The following is a 22,509-nucleotide window of genomic DNA, read 5'->3' on the forward strand; positions in this document are numbered from 1 at the left end:
TCTCAAATCTGTGGAGATGATAGTGGACTTCAGGAGGAACCCCCCTGCACTCTTCCCACTCACCATCATGAACGGCACTGTGACTGCAGTGGAGTCATTCAGGTTTCTGGGCAACACCATTTATCAGGACCTGAAGTGGGACATTGACTCTATTGTGAAAAAGGCCCCTGTATTTTCTCCACCAGCTGAGGAAGTTCAACCTGCCACAGGAGCTGCTGAAACAGTTCTATTTGGCCATCATTGAGTCTGTCCTGTGTTCATCTATAAATGTTTGGTTTGGTTCAGCTACCAAAACAGACATCGGAAGACTACAACGGAGAGTCAGGACTGCTGAGAGGATTATTGGTGCCCCTCTACCCAACCTCCAAAAACTTTACATCTCCAGAGTGAGGAAAAGGGCTAAGAAAATCACTCACACCCAGCCCACTCTCTCTTTGAACTGTTGCCCTCTGGCCGGCGCTATAGAGCACTGAGCACCAAAACGGACAGTCACAGGAACAGTTTTTCCCCCAGGCCATATCACACCTGAACAAAACATAACACACCTCAGTACTGCACATCTGTAAATAACTCATTAATCCTTCATCTGTAAATAGCACATATGCACATTCACAGTTCTGTCTATAGACATTTTTCCTTTTTCTGTATTTTTATTACTATTGTTATTTCTAATTTATTATCGATTCTCATTTTATGTCTGCACTTTGTTTGTATTTTCTGTACCGGAAGCTCCTAACACCAAGAGCAGTGCTCGCAAAATCACTAGCCCAACATCCCGGGGCTATTGTGTTTTTCATTAGGGCTACCAAAATTCATCACCACCCTATCTTTAATAGTGATCTCAAATTCTTTCCTTGATTCACGTTGTTCACTCTCTATTAGGGTTAAAACGGATCATAGTTGATCGTTTGCACTTGTTTCTAAGGCTTAGGGGTGTGCCTGTACTAGTAACGGTACCGAACATCCCAGCTGAAGATAATGAGGAAATTATGTCACTCCTTTTGCCAAGTGCATTCCTAATGACTACATAATGGCACGCACGTGCCCTGCTCACTCCAAAGTCCCCACTCCAAGAGGACAAGGATGATCACTTCCATTTGGAATTTGCCCAGGAACCGTTCGGTACCGATGCTAGTACTGGTACACCCCTACTAAGTATTGCCGATTTAAATATTCAGGTGTTTTAAACCATTTGCGCGCATTCAGAGCTGGCCGCACTTATTTAAAGCGCGCATAGAGAGCCTCGTTTCAGACAATGCGCGTACACAGAATTGATTTCTCTTTTGCGTATCCTTGCTTCTGAACGAACACACACATACAAAATTATCTCAAAATAACTCTCTGCAAGTATTCTCATAAACACAGTCGGTTGTCTTAAGTGAACATAAACACTGGAGAAAGAAATCTCCTGTGCATTATTATATTGGATCCATGCAATCGGTCTTAAAGGGGCAGCAGACTATAAATACCTGCTGTTCCATAAGCGCCACCTGCTGTCAGAGAGTGACATTTGCATCTCATTCATAAAGCTAAAATCAGACCATTCTGTTTTTGCTTCAAATTGTGAAATTATACAATCTGAATTTCATGTATTTAGCTTTTTTTGGGGGGGATCGTAATTCAAATGCAGTGGTTGCCTCTGATTTTAAATAGAGCACAGGCAAAGCTTTTGTTTATATGAAGAGAGTTCTTTTATTTGTATTTTTTTTATTATTATTTGATTTGGGAATTATTTTAAAATTTCAAGTTAGCTTTATTAAACATTTAAATTTCACAAAGAAATATTCAGCATTTTGTCTGAGAAATAATAAAAGGACACCTTTTTCATTTACAACACATTTTATGGACCATGTTTGGACAAATAGTTACAACCGCCTCAAACTCACAAAATTAGTTTAGAAAAGTAGTTGACATCTTAGACTGATGGAGCAATGTGTGATACTTTGCTTCATTTTGATGGACAGTTTTTGGTATCTGAACATTTTAAGATGAGAGACTTTGCTCATTATACTTGGATAAGAGAAGAATTTTAACTTTTGAAAAAATGACAGCTCACCTTGGCGATAATGGCGATTCGTCTGTAGGTTCACCTGAGCTCTGCATCTCATTTGACTTTGGTTTAGAATGCAAATCAAATCATTGTAGCTCAATCACAGAGGCCTGTGTGGATGAGACACGCTCTTCTCCTCCTGTTCTAACTTCACTGGTTTGGCAGTGACACTTCAGCCTGCACAGCATATGACAATGAAAGGAGGCTGTCTGCATCAGAACGGTCTGTACAAAGGGGAGGAAGACTGTGTGATTTGTGCTTGCATTGCACACCCATTTCCTCTTGTTAATTGGCACTTGTATCAGCACAATGTGATGTATATGACAAGAGTCATTTTTGGCATCATATACAGTAAGACTAGTCCTCATATTAATAAGTTTCGTTTTAAGAAACGTTGTATTTGAATTGATTGTGGACATAAAAATCTTAACTGAAGTTTAATGAAATTTTACATAACTCTTACATGTGTGTTTAATCAGTTGGGTACTGTGTAATTAATTATGACCCAGAATTTCCATTGTTTAATATTCTGCAAACATTATGCTTTGATCATTTAAACCATTGATTAGTCACAGAGGTTGATAATCTCTTTCTTTTTGGTAATTTTTTTCAAGCGCAACAATATGAAGAGTGAGACAAGCTGTTTATGTTGGAGAAATATCTGCAGGACAGAAATGCTGTACTCTGCTGATCCAGACACTTCTGCAGTCCTGCCACGGGCCCCCTGTGGTACAATAGCTGCAGTCTGTCTGCCAGACTCGTTTGGCTCAGGACACTCGTTTTAGACAATTATCCTCTCATCAAACTGAGCCTTTTATTAAATGTTTGATATTAGAAGTAAAAATGGTCTAGTCTGTCTGTACTTCAAGACCTTTTCTGCTTTTTACTTTTAGAAAGTCACTCAACTTTTAGCAGTCAACATGCTTGACAAAGCCTAATTTTTATGCCATTCTTAATGTGAATAAGTGATTTACAATCGTTTTGTACCCAGCGGTAACTTCCGCTGTGTGCAGGTATGCGATGAGTGGAGAGGATATCACCGTGGAGTTGTGTGAGTTCAGTGTCTCATTGGCTTGCGGGATGAAGAGAGTCACTAATGAACCATTTCATCCGTCATCAACCCACCTCTATGCTCATTAATAATCCACCACTCTCTTTCTCTCCCTCTCTTTTGCTCACTTTCCCTTTCCCCAGTTCCTGCTCTCCATCCTTCCTGACCTCATTTCTCATCTCTTCCCTTTTGTATCCCACATTCTTGCCACCTTTTATCTTCTCTTTTTTTAGGCTTGCCTGTGCCCTTTGCTTGTGGACAATAGAAAAGTCCTTCACTCTGTTGGTGCCTTTAGTGGGAGGAGCTAAGTGGTCTTAGTTTTGATTGACAGCACTGTGTGTGACTTCAGAGGCTTTGTCCCAATGCTGAGAAAAAAGAGGAGGGAAAAGAGGGCAGGGGGTTCATTCATATGAAGGACCCTCAGTGTAATCCTCTCATGTCAGAGGGAGGACAGGGGAAAACATTCTTCTTTAATTTGACGTAGATTTCAGAATGACTTTTTTTTTGTGGGGAAGTCGTGGCCTAATGGTTAGAGAGTTTGACTCCTTACCCTAAGGTTGTGTGTTCAACTGATCCCCGGGTGCCACAGCATAAATGGCTGCCCACTGCTCCGGGTGTGTGTTCATGGTGTGTGTGTGCACTTTCGATGGGTTAAATGCAGAGCACAAATTCTGAGCATGTGTCACCATACTTGGCTGTGTCACGTAACTTTTTAACTTTTTTTTTGGTACTGTTTTTGTTCCTATCTCACAAAGCGGAACTAGACATTTGAGTTTGGACTTGTAATGCTGGTTTCCCCATTTCATTGTTTGCATGTATGTGCATTCACCTTTTAGGTTTTTTGGCCGGGTTACTAATGTGACCAATCCCACAATCGCCTGTCTTCTCTTTATTCACAGCTGAAAAGAAGAACCATCTCAAAGCTTTGTTTGCCTGCTCCTCCCCCATCTACACCCCCCGCGTGCCATCCTTTCGTTCAAAGAGAAGGAAGGAGGCCACGCAAGGGCCATTCTAGCCAAGTAGCATTTTTAAATCTGTGTTTTTAATATTGCATGAGCCATTAAGACAAGTAGCATGATTGATGACAATGCACGTGTGATTGGTGTTTTAAGTTCAGGAGCTTGTGCTCTTAGTGCACTTAATATGTATTTGCATATGTTCCTGGATGCATTAAGCATTAATTATATAAAAGTTGAGGGAATTAACATGATGATGTTTATCAGTTTGTTACTGTACAGCAATCCTGCTTTCTTTGTGATTTGCCAGTTCAATATGTATCTTTTACAACTTTTTGTCATCCTAAAAAACAGAGCAGTGCATAATAGAGTGCAGCAGAACAGCAAGAATATGAAATATGTGGGTTTGACAGTTTGGCCTTAGACATGTCCCCCTTAATGTCTGCATTGGTTATGGGCTTGCCGTAAAGTAACAGAGATGGTATGATAGTGTGAGAGACATCTGTCAGTGTAGTGGCTCTTAAGTAAGGAATATGGATTATTAGAAAAATACTACACACCCGAGGTGGTGATGCAGCCACGACACGAAGTGGAGTCTGCAATATTTTTCTAATAATTTAACGGTCAATTATTCCGCTTATACTACAGTTGCCACACCTCAAGACATCGATCAAATGATATATTCCAAAGCATTCGTCTGGTTTTTGTACTTAAAACACTATTGAGAGTAGGATCAATTTCTTCCGCATCTCATCCAACACCTCCGTTGCTAATTCCAAAACTTCATTTTAGACCTAGTAACAGAGGTTTGAGACGTTGATAGCAGACAAATGCAGCTAATAACTAAGTTATTAGAGAGAGAGAGAGCTTGTGTAAATTACCTCTCTGAGTCTTTTTGTCTTTCAAAAGTGTTAGGCAGCAGTGTCTCTACTAATAGTTCATTTTCTTCACGTACAGCGCCCTTACTTCGCTTGTGAGAAATGTAATGTAACTTTTAAGTTGCTAAACTATTTTACTGATAAAATCATCAGAGTAGCGCAAACAACGTTAGCGTGTGTATTATGTTTCCGTATGTGCGTCTGTAAGGGAGAGAGAGCAGGAGAGTACGTGCTTTATGACACATAATAAAACATAATTTTGTGGCAAAATATGAAAATTTTCTGTCAGTTAATATATTTATGTGTTTGGGCAGTGTCATTGTGAGTTTTGGTTATTTTGCTGTTGTAAGACCTTTGAAATGACTACTAATAGAACTTTTAACTATGAATATAACTATTTATATTTAGATCAATGTAAATAACTGAAATCATTTGGTGAAGTGATTATGGATCTGTAATGCGGTCAAGAGCTGCCTGGAACTACGTTCGCCCGTGCGTTTCCCTGAAAATAATTGCACACCTCAGAACGTTCGTCAGCCAATTAGTTTCAAGCATTCAGTGGCCCCGTAATATAAAACACAGTATTGTCTGAAGTCACTTTTCCAGGGTGAAATAATGTTTGGTAATGTTGGTGACTGAAGGGTTGGCTGTAATGGTTTAATTGGAGAAAGTCATGGGGTAAGCAGTCACTTGACTAACACAGCAGTCTCTGTATTGACCTGGATGCCTGAGCCAACTATTCTTCTCATTCATTCACCCCCCCCCCCCATCTTACTCCTCTTTTCTCAGTCTTTATATGCATGAGTGCCTTACTCTCAGAGAAACCTTTAATATGTGTTAATTCAAGATTTGCGTTTCAGCTGTTGTGTTAATGTCACGTAGACCAGGACAGTATTGGCTGTGACTTTTGTATTTTTTTTACAATGGACATGATCACTATGCCTTTAAGCGGCTGTTAGGTAAGAGAGCTCCAACACTCCTTTTCTCATTAGGGAAAATTTCCCTCATGCTTTGAATGTGTTTAAAGTTGCATCATGGGAGTTCTGTGCCTCTAGTGGCATCTAGCAGAATTGCGAAAATAATGGCTTTTTTCAAAAACGTTTCTCAAACACTCCCCCCTTCTGCTGTTGGTCAGACAAATGGATAGTCCCACCCCAAGCTTGCGCTATTGGTTGAGCCAGTGTTGCTGTGTCATACTGGTCAGGGTACTCAAACAACAGCAATCGGGATTGGAGAATGCAGTGTAACACAGGGAACTGAAATACAACTTCAGATTATAAAAATGTATAGTTTAAAGGCAATGTAAAATGGTTAACAGATGCTCTATGATTCACAGAAACTGAATTTCTCCACTAGTGCCAATAACCAATATTCAGAAAGACATCTTCTGATACCAGTAGTTTGTTTTTACCCAACTAGCCACGATGGCGACACAAAATATCTATTTTAGAAACAGTTTTTATTTCTGCGACCTTGCGGCTGGAGCAACAAGATTCAAATTATATTACAGTAGATAATCTCAGGTTATTGTGCTTTTTTTCAAAGTTAAACATGTCTAATGTGTGTTTGAATATCATTTTGCATGACCTTATAGCCATACTGAAAGCAACACCTGATAGTTTACCTCACATCTGGAAAATAAATGTAAGCAAATGGTTTATTATTATAATATATACTATAATATTTATGTTAAAATGAATTACAGATCCTGAAGTATTATATTCAGCTGTTATTTATTTTCTGAAGTATTAATCACTCTCAAATATAAAATCAAAGGAGGACTGACTTTGCTTGGTGGAAGATTACTTTGTTGTGATTTTGATCAGTCATGCATTTATTAATAAAACATTAGTGTCGTTTATTATTTTACTGTAACTGGCATATATTGACATAGTTAAGGCATTTTTTCACAGTTAAAGCAACACTCTACTTTGTATAGGCTAGTGAATTATCATGACTTATTTAAACCCACTCACTTCACAAACATTCAAATAAATGCAGTAAAGCCAGATTATCCTTTGGATCTCCAGCATTGTCAGAATGCCTGTAACTGTCAGTGGTGTGTGTTATTAGCAGCTGCAAATGGTCAGTATGCTTGACAAGTCAGTCTGGATTAAAGGCACTCAAACTCACTTCAGGGTGATGATGTCTGACTTTTGTTTCTGTGTAGTGAAGTTTTAGGAATTAATAGATGCTGAATAGATGTCTGTTTACACACTGGGGATGCAGATGGATTACTGGATAGTGAAAAGAGTGTCTTTTTGAGTGTGTGAGTGCAGTAGATTGGTAACTATATGGTCTTAAGCTTGCCTGGCATCTGGCTGCAATGATGAATGGGCCGCTTTGTGTGTGTTTATAATCAGGCCTTCACTAGAGAGCTTCCTCCCACCAATAGACCTCAAGGCTCCCACTCAGGACGGCCTGACTAGCAGTCGACAGTCAGGCACCCGCCGGCAATGCTCTGCCCCTCGCCTGCCATGTTGATAATTGACATGAGAATTAAAGTTAGTGCTGGTACGTGTTTTGTTGGACTCTGTGTGAGGGCATCTCAGAGTTTTTAAGGTGACGTGTGTAGTTCAACCATGTGTCATCACACCACTTGTTTTCAATTATTTCAGTCCTGTATGCAGCAGCTGTACTGAGTTTATTACTTGATCTCTATGTGTATTTTGGTCTCATTTCTAACCAAGCTCACATTTCCCATCGCTTAGTCATGTGATATGTGTCACCTGCCACCACGGTGGTGGCAGCAGAGCCTCCAGCTGCCCACAGTGAACCACAGAGGTGAACAATAGCAGTGATAGAAGAGATGTTTACATTAGCAACATTAATAGCTTCCATGTTTTTCATTCAAAGTGACATTTTTACAAGTGAGCCCCTTTAGCGCTTCTCAGCCTTTTGACAATGTACCTTGTTGCTCCTCCCCGTGTAGGCTAATAGGTTTCCTCTGACATATCTGCTGCTGTGACAATTTCATTTTTTTATAACATTAATGTAGAGAAACTGTAAACATCCATAGATAAGAGCATAATCATTTAAATTTTAAATAATTGAGTTTAAGAATTCCAGATGTTTTAAGAGCTGATTGTTATTCAGGATTCCTCAATTTGATTCCATGACTTTTCTAGTCTTTCATGCTCAATTTGATTCCATGACTTTTCTAGTCTTTCATTATATTACTTTATTTATTTATTTATTTTTAATTTATAGTTTTAGTTCAATTTTAGTCATTTATTTTCAGTTTGTAATTTTAGCGTTTACACGTTTCCCACAATCTTCGTACGTCGTTTATTACATCCGAGATGAAATGTCACATCCAAAATGATATCATCGCGCTAATCAGGATCTGGCTAATTCGGTTCTTCGAACGCACCTAATCTTCGAAATAGCCAAGCGAACAAAACTACAGAAATGTGCACTGTTTTTTTTTTATTGTTTTTTTTTATTTGTTTTTTTTTTATTTATTTTCAATTTTTTTTATTTTTGATTTCTAATATTTGTACAGGATTTACATTTTTATTTCAGTGTAGTAATTAGCAATTCATTTAATTTTATATTTCAACCGATTTGTTATGTGACCGCATCGATTAAAGTTTCTTTAGTATCTGCATCTCCTGCACTCCATCAAGCCACTCCCATAATATCTGTCATCACTCAAATTAATGCACGACTCTACATTATCTGTATAGCATGCGTGTAGGACTAATACAATTATAAAGTAATTATTTTATGACAAATAAATCTTTCAGTGAGTAAAACTGGCTGTGTCTATAGCAGTGCTTCCCAAACCTGTCCTGGAGGCCCCCCTGCTCTGCATCTTTTGTATGTCTCGGTTATCTAACACACCTGATTCCACTCATCAGCTCGTTAGTAGAGACTGCAAGAGCTAAATAGGGTGTGTCTGATTAGGGAGACATACAAAATGTGCAGGGCAGGGGTCCTCCAGGACAGGTTTGGGAAGCAGTGGTCTATAGTATTAAAGACTACACAACATTATTATTATCTTTTAATTTTTTTAAAATCCGTGGATCAGTGGGAAACTCTTATAATAAAGTATTGGTGGTAGCAGACAGATTTTAAGTATCAATTCTTCTTAAAAATATGCAAGCTAATCCTGTTTACATGAAATAAACTTACTACCAAGCAGGTTTAAGCTTACGGACCTGTTGCTATAACAGCAATTCCAGGATGAGCTTTGAAGAACCAAATAATCCAAGATTATGCCAAATCTTCAACAATAAAATCCAGCTAACTGAGTGAGCGACGTACGAAGAATGGGCCCCTGATCTCATCCTTCATTTTTATTTTACATCCATTTTCTCTTTTTACAGAGAGTTTTGATGTTTTGGCCTTGTGTACCAGTGAATCAGAGTCACAACAAGCAACTGCACACACACACACACACACACACATCCGCAGTATCAGCCTTGTTCTTGGCAGTACATAGTAAGCCCTCTGTTGGTGTTCAGCAGCCAGCCCAGCATAAAAAGAGGACAGGGCATGATGGACCGCAGCAGCAGGAATGTACTGAATGTGACCAACTAACAAGCAAGCTCTTGATAAAGTAGCATGGTGTGCTAAAACAGACAGGCACACTTTTGCCTTCACTTTACATGATTGTAAGTGTGTGTGTGTGTGTGTGTGTGTGTGTGTGTGGATGAGCTGTTGTCAGGTAGTTGAGCAGTGGTCATTAGTTTCCAATCTGGCTTGTTTAAAGTAACATGCAAATACAAGTAGTTTTGCTAATTTGAATTTCATTGGTAACATGCAAATTTTTCGTTGGTTGATTGGCAAGTTGTTTTTTTTGGTTGAAGCATAGTGTATAACCTTGTTTTTGTAAATCTTTCAATGCTCCGATATTTTTAAGTGAAAGTGACGTGACAGCCAAGTATGGTGACCCATACTCCGAATTCGTGCTCTGCATTTAACCCATCCAAAGTGCACACACACAGCAGTGAACACACACACACACTATGGTGAACCGTGAACACACACCCGGAGCAGTGGGCAGCCATTTATGCTCGGTCCCTTGCTATTAGAAAAACTTTGGGTTAGGGGTTAAAATTTTTTAACCGACACTCATTTCTACAAATCAATCAGATATAATGTAATGCAAAAAAAACAACCGACAAGTCAGATACCAGTTGGCCTATAATAACCAATAAATGGTGACATGAGCTCTTAAAAGAGAGGCCCTCTTCAAGAGTGAGTGTTCTTAACAGGATAACCATCCAAAAAATAAATGGTGACATGAGCTCTTAAAAGAGAAGCCCTTTTCACACCTGTATGCCTTCTTTTCTTCTATTGAACATAAAAAGATAAATTGAGCAAGTCTTCATTTGTTTTCTTTTTCTATAAATTGGAAGTCAGTGGTCACTTATATGGTATCATCATCTTTTGTGTTGCGCAAAAGAAAGCAGGCCATGCAGGTTTGGGACAATGAGTGGGTAAATAAACAATGACAGTTGTCATTTTTGGGTGAACTATCCCTTTTGTGTTTTTGGTATTATTTATTGATGTTTTTTAATTAGGGTTATTTAATTAAATATCCAATATTAGGAATTAGTAACCAATATAGGGCCTATCTATATTGTTCCTCCCTTGATGCATTTGTCTGGCCAGTATATAACTGTGTTTTATCTAATTTGTACTCTTTCTTTACCTTTCAGCCTTTCTTCAGATTGCACAATCTGCGAAAGCTGGGCCTCAGCGACAATGAGATTCAAAAATTGCCGCCCGACGTTGCCAACTTCACACAGCTGGTGGAGCTAGACATCTCTAGAAATGGTGTGTAAAACGCTTTCTTAAATGTGCACTGCTGCTGAAAAATAAACCTGCTTTTAAACTACACCCATCTAGAGATATTTACACACACATCCTGTGTGCCACTTGAAAGTTTCTTTACACAGTGCTCTGGAATGTTGTCTTTGAGCCATGTCTATTTAAGAAGTGTACATCAATTTCAACGCCCAATTGTCTTCTCATGTGCCGAGGGACATTTACTGTTAGTCTCAGGATTGATTGTGGGAATGTTGAACATGTTGGTCTGTATTTTAGACTATGCAGTGTTATATTCTGCAACTGCAAATGAAGTGACTCTCACTAGGTCCCTAACGTGTGGCTCGGATCCCATATAAGATACACACACACACACACACACACACACACACACTTACAGACAACTCACCACAGTCAAATCACCCTCTCCTCCCGTTCCTCCAGGCCATCTGGTAGCCATTATTAAGAAGCCTGAAAAAGTACTCAGTTTGTCGTGACACTCCTTCAGTATATCTTGCTGACTGTGCCTTTCTCTCTCTCTCAGATATTTCTGAGATTCCCGAAAACATTAAATTCTGTCAGGCCTTGGAGATTGCAGACTTCAGCGGAAACCCCTTGTCCAGGTTAGTGTGTTGGAAGAATCCCCTAAAGCTCTGGCTCATACCAAATGACACTTTCTTGATTATGAAAGGTGTAGAAAGGTTGGCAAGAGAGAAGAAAGTCAGACACTAAAAAGAATTTACAAATGATCATATGTTCTGTTAAATTGCTGTAATGTTATTTTTATAGCAGGTGAGAATGTAACAGACACTTTGTTTGGGTCAGTCTGCACACTGCTATTAGAGGATGTCAACTTAATTCATCACTCAAGTGCTTCCCACTCCTACTTTACATTAGAGCAGGAAGATGGGCGCTGCTGTTAGCAGTAACCTTTTCCATTGTGCGTCTCATTTTTTCTTTTGTCTCTGTCGGTCTCAGGTTGCCTGATGGCTTCACACAGCTCAGAGGACTGGCTCACCTATCACTCAATGACGTGTCGCTGCAGTCTCTACCTAATGACATTGGAAAGTAAGTCGATATGAACACGTTCTATTCCAGGGGGTTTGTTTTTAGTTTGTTGTTGTTGTTTTTTTTAAAACTAAAAAAAATCTGAAAAAAGTCCCTTCCACAAGAAAATGTATTGGGTAAAAATGTAATATTTTTTGCACGTATACACCTAAAAAATTATTGAAAAAAATGAAAATGATGTTTTATTCATCTGTTGTCCAGGAGAATTCCATCGTTTTCATTTGATTAAACATTACGAGGTCAAACTTTTGATGAATCTATTCATAGATCACTTATTCACATAAGATCTGTTACATGCTTTTTGAAAATAGATAGCGTTAATATGTGTTTCATTCTGATAGATTTAAAAAGCAAGCATCATAACATGTATCTGTTATGTCAGTCATTTATATGAAACTATATGCATGTAGTACAGCCTCACAATGCAACCCTTAATTTTATGCAACTAAAGTTATGGATAAAAACAATGTGCATATTTTAAAATATTTAAATGCATGTTTTTTTTATTTTTTTTTAAATCATTTTTATTACCTTTTCCCTTTGCCATTCACATACAGACACACACTGTCTCTCTCCATTTCACACATGTACACACACACACACACTTGATTTTTGGCTACAGTACATGTCGTGCAGATGGAGGAGCCCCTTACTCTTCCAAACTGAGCGACACACTCACCATCTGACACTCAGTCTCGACTCTTTCTCTTGTGTTCTTCTCTCAGCTTGTCAAACCTGGTGACTCTAGAGCTGAGGGAGAATCTACTGAAATCTTTACCCTCGTGAGTATTTTCCCATCAAACTGCAGTTATTAGATCCACAGTGTTCATGCTCTGAATTTACACCCCCCAAAAAATGGATAAAACTAATGTTAAATGTGAAACCTGTCTCGATCATCCTCTAGCTCTCTTTCCTTCCTGGTTAAACTGGAACAGCTGGATCTGGGCAGCAATGTACTGGAAGTTTTGGTAAGAAGCGAATAGTTTGTCCTGAGAATAATTGAGATGTTTTAGTTATGAAATCATGCACACACATGCATGCCATGTTTTCAGGTTTATTTAGAGCTTGTTATTTTTGTTTGCCCCAGTGGATCTCTGATTATCATTTCCGTAGCTGAACCTGAGAGCCTGCCAATTAATTTATCATTAAATATTTTTTTTTTTTTGTAAATTATTGTTTGCCGCATATCCTGTCTTTAATCTGATTCTTTTTATTTCTTCCGTTCAGCCTGACACACTTGGGGCACTGCCCAATCTTCGTGAGCTTTGGTTGGACAGAAACCAGCTCTCCTCACTACCTCCTGTGAGTACAGAGAGCTTCTGATTGGCTCATTATCATACTGGTCATCTGTCTTTATGGTCTAAAATCTCTAGTTCAGATAAATGTTCAAATTCATGCAGATGTTGTCCTTTTCAGACATTGTTTACCCTCAGCACAGCTGAATGCATGTGCCATGTGCTTGTTCTGGTGATAACTGAAGTGGAAACTAGAGTGCCTTAATTCACTTTCGGCTGACTGAAAGATAACCTCTGTGTTTAACAGGAGCTGGGGAACCTGCGGCAGCTGGTTTGCTTGGACGTGTCAGAGAACCGTCTATCACAGCTTCCCACAGAGATCAGTGGCCTTATCGCCCTCACGGACCTGCTGCTCTCTGAGAACCTCCTGGAAGTCTTGCCAGACAGCATTGGTGAAACTCTATATCCCTCTTACAAACATCAATAAATATGATATTGTTCCTGCTTCTTGTACAGAGACATGGCTGTTTAAATAAACATGTTGTCCTGCCTTCACTGTAAACTCTGAATCATTTTGCTGAAAACCAAGTGCTGCCCAGTCTAAAATCAGTCAGCACCTGTAAGGTGACAAACAAAATGGTCACACTTGCATTCCGTCTGATACCTTATTTGCTCACAGGGTGTAGGCATTTAGTTACACGTGACTTAAGTTGTGAGTCTTATGATTAGCCAGAGGGAGATTTTGAATCCTCTGGTGTCAAAGTTCCAATCAAGTTACATCAAAAATGTACAAATATTTGGTTTCTTTCAGGACAAAAAGATACACCTTTAATAATGTAAAATTGTTTATTGTAAATTAGAACTTATTTGAACCGTTATGATCATAGTCAATGTTTAAAGTTGTGTTAAGAAATGTTTTTATTGATTAGAGAATCACAACACTGCCCCCTAGTGTCAGCAGACTTGGGTCATCCTGTGGCTGCACTGTCATTACAAATTACATTTTAATGTTTTTTTTTTATTTCAGCTACTATCGCTTATGTATACTGTATAATTCATTTTAAAATCATGTTATTGTCCTTGGTGTTCATCTTGAAACCATTTTAATATGACTGCAGTTGTTTTTGTACTTATCTCAAGGCATCTGTGAATTTTGTTTTTCTCAACAGGCTCACTTAAGAAGTTGTCCATTTTGAAAGTGAACCAGAACCGCTTAGTGCATCTCACAGACTCTATTGGCGAGTGTGAGAACCTGACAGAGCTTATGTTGACTGAGAACCTTCTCCAGGTACACAACCTGCACCACCTGATGATATCTGTTATGCCTGCCTTTATTTGCTTACTGTGCTTTCTTTAATTCTATGACACTGGTTTTAGAGTATCAGGTTATATTTGATGTAATGCTTCCATATTATTTTGCTGTATATGCCACAATGTTTTTTGTTTTAAATCTTACAATAGTGGGAATGATATGTAAACAAATCAGCTATACAGTAGATTGAAATTCATTTACATTGCATTTGTTTGTTTAAAGGATGGTTTAATCTGAAATAACTTATAAATGAGTAATCACAATTAATTATAACAATATTAGCAGGACTGCATTACCAAATTTTCTGAGGAAAGCAGACGTGTCAGAGCAGAGCCCATTGTGAAAACTTTCTCTTTCAGTCCCTCCCTCGCTCACTTGGGAAGTTGAAGAAGTTGACCAACTTGAATGTGGACAGAAACCGCGTGAGCAGCGTGCCAGCAGAACTGGGAGGATGTGTCAGCCTGAACGTGCTCTCTCTCAGAGATAACCGTTTGGGAAAACTACCTGCTGAGCTGGCCAATGCAACAGAATTACACGTGCTGGACGTGGCAGGCAACAGGTGAAAATGATTCCCTATATCACAGGTTTTGGATGCTGAGTGACCATAAGTATTGCTACCAGCTGTTAGTTTCATGCACTGAAGTTTCTCTATCTCTTGCTCTCTGTCCCAGGTTGCAGAATTTACCGTTCGCATTGGCCAATCTGAACCTGAAGGCCATGTGGCTGGCAGAGAACCAGTCTCAGCCCATGCTGAAGTTCCAGACAGAGGACGATGAGCGGACTGGGGAAAAAGTTCTCACCTGCTACCTGCTGCCTCAGCAACCGTCATCGAGCCTTGGTAAGACACTCTGCCGTCCTTGTGAATGGAGCTGTCAAGTCACACCCAAAGAGGCTTTGCATAGCCAGACTTTTGGCTAAATGTCTACCCCACTTTGCAGATTATTCTGACTTAGAGCTGCTTACTTAGTCAGGAACAGACCATTTGATTGAAACATTCAATTAAATCATGTTGTGGTAGTCCTTTTTGTTTGAAAAAGTGCATTTAAAGTAGGGCTGCATGATAAATCAAAATGAAATCGATATCGTGGTTAGACCGAAGCTGTGATTGTTATGCATATCTTGTCAGTGAAGCATGGTTCTGTGATGAGTAGTAAATCTCCATCCGAAAGCCAGAGGGCGCTCTAGCAAGGAAATTCCAAATATGCCTTGCAGAAGAAACCTGACAGTTGCTGAATAAGCTGAAGATTTAAATGGTTTCGTTGATTCATCGTGACTAATAAACACATGACTATGGCAATATATGGTGTATTTGAGTTCTTATTATTATAATTTTCATTATAATAAAGTATATCTGTAATGCAGTGCTAATCGACATAGCCTTTATCACTTCTCAGAATACTATGAAATATGTTGTTCTGTGTAAGAAGCCACATCATCTCACAGAAGGAATTATTTCAAACACTCGACTGATGTGATGAAGTTTGGAATAAAAACGTATTATTAAATCTGGTATTTTCATGTGCTTTCAGATGGAGCAGCATTTAAGCCTACTACACAGTGCCGTAGTTCACTGAGAAGCTGCACAAACAGCTGTCATTATCACGAGCAATTTCTTCGATTTCGTAATCGTACAATTATATGGTCTGCAATTATATTTTTTTCTCGGTAGCTTTTCAGAGATCTACAGCTCTGTGTAGTAAATGCTGCTGTTTTACTACTAATCACAGAACCGGCTTTACTGACAAGAAAATCACATTTGATTAATCGTGCAGCCCTAATTTAAAGTCACTACAAAGAGGACTGTGTCTGGTTTGTGCCCATGCTGTCCAGCTGTCCGAGGCTAAGACTACACCCATAGTGAATCCAGGACACGCATCAAATTGTAATATTTTGTAATATACTTTGCAGAGAATCTACTGGACAGGAGTGCTGATGAAACCTGGCCCACAGACACTAATTTGAACAGGGTATCGGTCATTCACTTCCAGGATGACTCCAAACGTGAAGAGGAAGATGAGGAGACTGCGGCAGAGAAGAGGGTGAGCGTGGAAATGTGTACAGGATGTTTATGATTTCTGGACAACTGTTTACATGAAATTGTGTACATGTGCTAACACTCTTGCTGTATATGTGAACCAGCAGGGTCTTCAGAGGAGAGCCACACCTCATCCCAGTGAGCTGAAGGTAATGAAGAATGTCATTGAAGCCAGAAGAAATGAGGCTTATACAGCCAAGCCAGATGAGGAGCTGGAGTCCCCGGACTCTGAGGTAAATTCAGTCAAAGGCACAGTTGTTTTGTTTACATTTTTTTTTTGTCTTGTTTTTTTTTTTTTTTTTTTGGTCCAAAAGTGCTTCTATTAGTTTCCATCAGTTTGAATGGAAATAAATGCACAGAATCAGTTTATTTGTAGAACTATGGTGCACTGATAGTATAGCATATTTTGCTAAATGTGTCACATCTTCTTATCATCTAAAATGTGCCATAACTTGTTTATTATGAATGACAGAGCAGTTTGTGTTTATTTTATACTTAAATTTTCATTATTGTTCTCTATACTGTTGTATAATTTCTTTGTGGAGTGTGGGGAACTAAAAGGTGTTTATAATATTTATAAATAATACAAATTATATTCAGGTGCAACTTACTAAATACAGTAATTTTATACAAATAGTTTACAAGGAAAACTATCAAGATTTTAGGCATAAAAATATATATTGCTGTTCACATAAATTCTCTCTTTGGATAAGATTGACTAATATGTTCTTTGTTATAAAACCATGTTATATTTAAAAAGATATTCATATGAGACAGTGGTCTTGGACTGCTATGTCTTTTCCAGCTTGTAGATTATATATATATATATATATATATATATATATATATATATATATATTAAAAAAAAAATTTTTTTTTATTGTATTTATTTTATTATTAATTTAAATATTTTTCCATTTAAATATTACGTCATTACATATTTTTTTATATTACATGAAACAGTTTATATATATATGTCTGTGTGTGTGTGTGTGTTATTATTTAATTATTAGATACAAACTGCTCAGTTTTTTTCCATTGATTATGTATAATGGTTTTTCACAGGAGAAACGGTTGAGTGGGCTGTCCAATCAAAGTCATGATTCTCAGGCATCCAGTAGCACCGCCTCTGCCACTTCTCAGAATGAGAAGCGGGGTGTAAACAGTACAGGGTTGGAGATTACTGATGGTCAGGGTCAAGAAGAGGAGGAGCTGGATGAGATGGAGGTGGAGTATACTGAAGTATGTATGAAGTATGTTCAGCACATCCTGAATGTAACTGTGACCTCTATTGTACAAGTGCAAGCTACTGTAAAGATAATGTTTTGGTTTGTTTGAGTATGTTGCGATTTGTTTCACCAAGTCCTTCTGTTTTTTCCTTGATTCTGAACCATAATGATTGTCACTGCATTAGTAATCCAGGAAACCGTTTTTCTTGCCTTCGCAGCCTACTGTGCACTTTGCTGAAGAGCCCATCATCCGTGGCGGTGATGAGGAGGAAGATGATGAAAATGAAGAGGATGATGAAGATGCAGAAAGGAGCGATGAGGACCCTCGAACGCCGACTTTTCCTGCAGAGAAACAGCGGCTCATACGTAAAGACACACCACACTACAAAAAGCACTTCAAGATCACCAAGCTGCCCAAACCAGAGACTGTCGCCGCCCTGCTGCAAGGCTTCAGTCATGAGGGCCTCTCACCTACTGCTCATACCCCTGAGGATGAGAGGGATGGTGAGGAGGAGGAGGAGGAAGACGAGGAGGACGAGGGAGGAGTAACAGTCAATTCCCCTTTTCAGCAAAGACTAGAAGCAGCTGAGCTAGAAGACAACAGGCTTAGTCAGATGAACTCGTCCCTGCAGCCTGTGAAGGTAAGAAGGGCTCACTTCTAGAAGCAATGGTGTGGGAAATCCTGGTTACTTCATTGAAAGTTGGTGAAATCAGTTTATATTGTCTGAGGGTTTAAGTGGTGTTATTTAATAATCGTGTTCACACATCTTAGTGCAGAGTGCAGAATTTTTTCAGTCTCAGATGTACAAAATACAGTGGTAAAAGTTCGAGACCCCTAGTGTATATCTGTCCGTTTTACATTTTTAAAATTTTATACAAATTTTTAAATGCAAAATTATATTGTCAGCAGAAAATTTGAGTTATAATACTGTTCAAAAGTTTGAGGTTAGTAGAAGTCTTCTAGGCTCACCGAGGCTGCATTTATTTGAACAAAAAAACTGTAAAAACAGGATTTTTGTCAAATGTTATTGCAATTTTAAAAAACTATTTTAAATTACAATAATATTTTAAATTGTAATTCTTTTTTTTAAACATAATTTATTCCCATGAGGGCCATTACTCCAGTCTTCAGTGTCACGTGATCTTTCATAAATCATTCTACCAGTCTCTCCTGTCTCTTTTGATCAAAAGACACATTAATTCTTACTGACCTCTGACCTTTCGAACAGTACTGTACAGAAAATTTCAGAATATCTTTTGGTTTGTCTCACTTTTGTTTTAGTTTGTCGTCTCACACTTTTAGACCCCTCTGTGACAATATTTGTTCATTCAGCTTCATTCATTGTATCAGAGCCATCGTGTCACTGGAATGAATATTGGCAGCATGCAAAGTATGCCATGGTTATCTTAGACTGTTTTGTCTGAATGATAAATGCTTGTTTTAAGATGACCTCTGCCTCTGGTCAAATTGAGAGGACAGAACCTCAAATGAAAAAGCTTCTCCTTGTTTTGCCCCACCCTTTGGCTTTGTTTAGCTCCTCCTCCACAGCTTGACTCCACCCCATTGAGCACTGCTCTTGCTTCTCATCATCATTTGCTGTCTCTGTTGCCTGGGGAAATCAGTGCACACTGCCCTCTTTGCCCACCTTTTCCACAACTGTCTGTGTGCGGATCATTTTAAATTATACCTGAACTTCACATCAATGAACAATTCCACTGTTTTTTTTCTTTCTATAATTATTATTGTGTAGAAATATGAGGACTCTCATTGGTCTTTAAAATGCATACTTTAACCAGAAAGATTGCATGAACCCTTTAGGGGTTTTACAGGTAGCAAATATGTAAGAAATGTAACAACCACTGCGAGTGAGAATTAATTTCCTACAATTATGCAACATAATGCTTTGCAATCATTCATTGAATTCTTAAATATGATTTAATTCAGCTATACATATTAAAATTAATCTTTGAAGCCAGGATTTATATATATCTGGTTAAAATATTTTGAACGTGGTCAGGAACTCCAAGGTGTGTGTGTGGTCTCCATGACTGGGTGAATGAGCGGCTGAGGAATGCTTGTGCAGGACTTGTGTATGCATGTTTTCAGTTTAAAAAAAAAAAAAAAAGTAAATTACTGTTCCTTTGTGAATATTGACATTTGTGTGGATGTTGGTAATTGCTTTATATCTGTGTTTTATAGCATTGACACACTAGGGATTTGTCTGGGGTTAATATTGACAACCTGTAACTTGGGTTGCTTAATCCAGACAGTTGGCTGTTTTGATTTCCCTGTCAAGTCTTTTTAAATTACTAATATTGCTAAGCATTTTAGACTTCCTTTGTAAAGTATGATTTGACTGTATAATTACTTTTTTCAGAATTGCAAGATTATGTTTTTGTACAGTTACCGTATGAATACCAAGCTTTTCCAGATAATAGTCGTTTTATTTCATGAGTCTGAGAACTGAGCTGTGCCATGTTGTTTTAAAGCTCTTTCAGTGTGCAGGTCAGTGTTGTTTGCTGTATATGTGGTGGTTTTGGAAGCGCCCTGTCTTACTGTGGGTGTGTGTGTCGGTCATTCAGTCACCTGTGTGAATGTTTGTTCAATTAATTTTAATTTCCAGTCATACAGCTTCTGTTTTTTTTTTTGGCCTGACTAATCTGCATGCCCTCTCGCTGGTTCCTGTCCTAACAGGGGGTGTCATTTGATCAAGTCAATAATCTGCTGATTGAGCCTGCTCGAATTGAGGAGGAAGAGGTCTGTACCTACTCTCTTTCCGCCCAAACTCCCGCTCTCTTCCTCGCTCTCTCCCTCTTTTGATCATTCGTTCATTTACTCACTCATCGTTCATCTGCACTTCAGGGAATCACGTCACGCCACAAAATTCCTTCATTAATCCACACCGGATGGCTAGGGAAATCGCTGACTAACATTTACTTATAAGCCACAGCTGTAATAGATCGTAGTGTTTGGAGAAGAAAATGGTCATGGTGCAGCTGTTAACTGAAGAATATTTTGGGTTGAGTACTTAAAAAAATAAAGTTAAGATTTTGCGGTAATGAAGTTACAATGGAAGTCTATGGACCAAGGCATTTTCTGTGGTTATTGAAAGTATGTCATAAACTATATTTTCATCTTAATAATTGCCCTTAAGTTTTAATGAAACATTGTGTTTCCATTACCATGTTTTTCTCCAAACTGGGTTCTATTACTGTCTGCCACCTGTTTTTCTTGTTTTTCTTTTCTTCCCTCTTTTCCACCGCCTACCCCTCTGTCAGGTTCTGCCACCTAGGAGCAAGGAGCACATACAGTGGAAAATTTTATTTATTTTTGGCTGCATCATATTACAAGTGTCTCTGTTTTGTCTGATTGAAATGAACAATAACCACACAAGAAGTTGTGTATAGTTCCGTAATGAAATTATTAGCATTTGTTACTTGCCATGTAAAAATATATGCCATACATATGACTGATGTTCCGGGTTCCCCTAAAATCAGTCATTGTATAATTGCACGTAAACCAGATGGAGTGAGATTTGAGGTTCTCCAAAACCAAAACCCACCAAATTATTGTTTTTCTTTTTCAAAGTGCAATTGATAGGTCAATCATTTTCAACCATTTGAATGCACTAATCCATGTCATACATTTTAAGAATTTTTTTGTATTTTAATGAATGGATAGTATTATTTCTTTAATAATTCCTGACCCAGTGCCAATATAAGATGTGACCATCAGCCATAGCATTAGACCAAAAAACTAATTACTTTGCGCTTTGTTTAATATGCCTGAAGCTGAGCATTTATTTATATTAGGCACACAAAGAGCTAAACGTCTCTAAAGATTTCATTGTTTCATTGTTCTCTCTTCTTCACTTGAGTTTTGTTTTTTCCCATCTACCCACTCACTGTGCCCACTTTGCATGGCTGCTGTTGTAGAATCAACCACATCTAGTCCATCCCACAAAAAAGTTCACCACCCTCCCATTCATTTTGTGACTATTGGGTACGTCACGTTGTGACTGTTTGGTGACGTATGCCATCCCTTAATCAGTCAGTACAAATGTAAAGTGGTTTAAGATTAAATTGTCCTCAGTTGAACTGTTGATATTATTATTTTTTTTTTTATGTTTCTGTTAATTCATGATGTCGTTATAAAAGGCCATGAATGTGTTACAGTACAATGTTCAGTAGCATTGAACTAGATGTGGAGTCTTCTGCCATTAATCTGCAAAACTTGAATCAATGCAAGTTTTGAGACAGGTGATGTTCAAACTTGAGCATGTGTTCTTTATACAGTCTGCATTAATCAAACAGATCCTTGGTGTCCTGTCCCACCAATGCTGGCCTCCTCTCCTTGATTCTTCAGACTTTTGACTATTTGATCAAATGTATAATGTTCTATATTTAAAAAAATATTAAATATAATGTTAAAGTAGTTGAATTTGACTCGATCAAATGTCTTTCCCTGATTCTTGGAGCAACTTTGTTCTTGGTCTTAATAATTTTATATACACTATAGTTTGAAGTCAGTAAGACTTCAGCGAGGATGCATTAAACTCAAAAAATAACAGTAAAGTTACTAATTCAAAGAAATGCTGTTCTTTTGAGCACAGAATCCAAAAACTTTAAAATAAAATCTTACTGACATATCTCATTCATCACATTAGTCTCATAATGAAATTGTGAATCTACTTGTGATTCATTGATTCCTTACATTCATAACAGACTCACGTGAAATTTTCTGTATAGAATAGATCAATGTACATTTTGTATAGACTTTATGGTCTCTGTACATATAAACTGTCCAGTGTGAGTAAAGGCTGGAATACACTACATTTGCCTAGATTTTTCTAGATTTGCTCTGATTTACAGTCTGGGAAAGTCAATGGTAGCTGCAAAAAGTCAGAGCCAGTTTGC

At 38.2% G+C, this 22,509-nt stretch overlaps 1 protein-coding gene across 14 annotated transcripts in view; it reads left to right on the top strand.

The window, feature by feature from the left end:
- The window catches only part of scrib (scribble planar cell polarity protein), a 73,436-nt gene that overhangs the window by 23,557 nt on the left and 27,370 nt on the right, over window positions 1–22,509 (top strand). For 11 of the 14 annotated variants that reach the window (XM_042728063.1, XM_042728056.1, XM_042728067.1 and 8 more), the window contains exons 2-16: window positions 10,605–10,722; window positions 11,258–11,336; window positions 11,692–11,781; window positions 12,507–12,563; window positions 12,686–12,749; window positions 13,009–13,083; window positions 13,324–13,468; window positions 14,186–14,304; window positions 14,688–14,887; window positions 15,000–15,166; window positions 16,237–16,367; window positions 16,468–16,596; window positions 17,429–17,605; window positions 17,811–18,233; window positions 20,288–20,350. In XM_042728063.1, the coding sequence (XP_042583997.1) occupies window positions 10,605–10,722; window positions 11,258–11,336; window positions 11,692–11,781; window positions 12,507–12,563; window positions 12,686–12,749; window positions 13,009–13,083; window positions 13,324–13,468; window positions 14,186–14,304; window positions 14,688–14,887; window positions 15,000–15,166; window positions 16,237–16,367; window positions 16,468–16,596; window positions 17,429–17,605; window positions 17,811–18,233; window positions 20,288–20,350 (2,037 nt within the window). The remainder of the gene's footprint in view (window positions 1–10,604; window positions 10,723–11,257; window positions 11,337–11,691; window positions 11,782–12,506; window positions 12,564–12,685; window positions 12,750–13,008; window positions 13,084–13,323; window positions 13,469–14,185; window positions 14,305–14,687; window positions 14,888–14,999; window positions 15,167–16,236; window positions 16,368–16,467; window positions 16,597–17,428; window positions 17,606–17,810; window positions 18,234–20,287; window positions 20,351–22,509) is intronic. The other 3 variants (XM_042728057.1, XM_042728070.1, XM_042728060.1) reach the window with 2 other exon arrangements.

The sequence above is a fragment of the Cyprinus carpio genome, chromosome B7, assembly GCF_018340385.1.
Source record: "Cyprinus carpio isolate SPL01 chromosome B7, ASM1834038v1, whole genome shotgun sequence".
Classification (NCBI taxonomy): domain Eukaryota; kingdom Metazoa; phylum Chordata; class Actinopteri; order Cypriniformes; family Cyprinidae; genus Cyprinus; species Cyprinus carpio.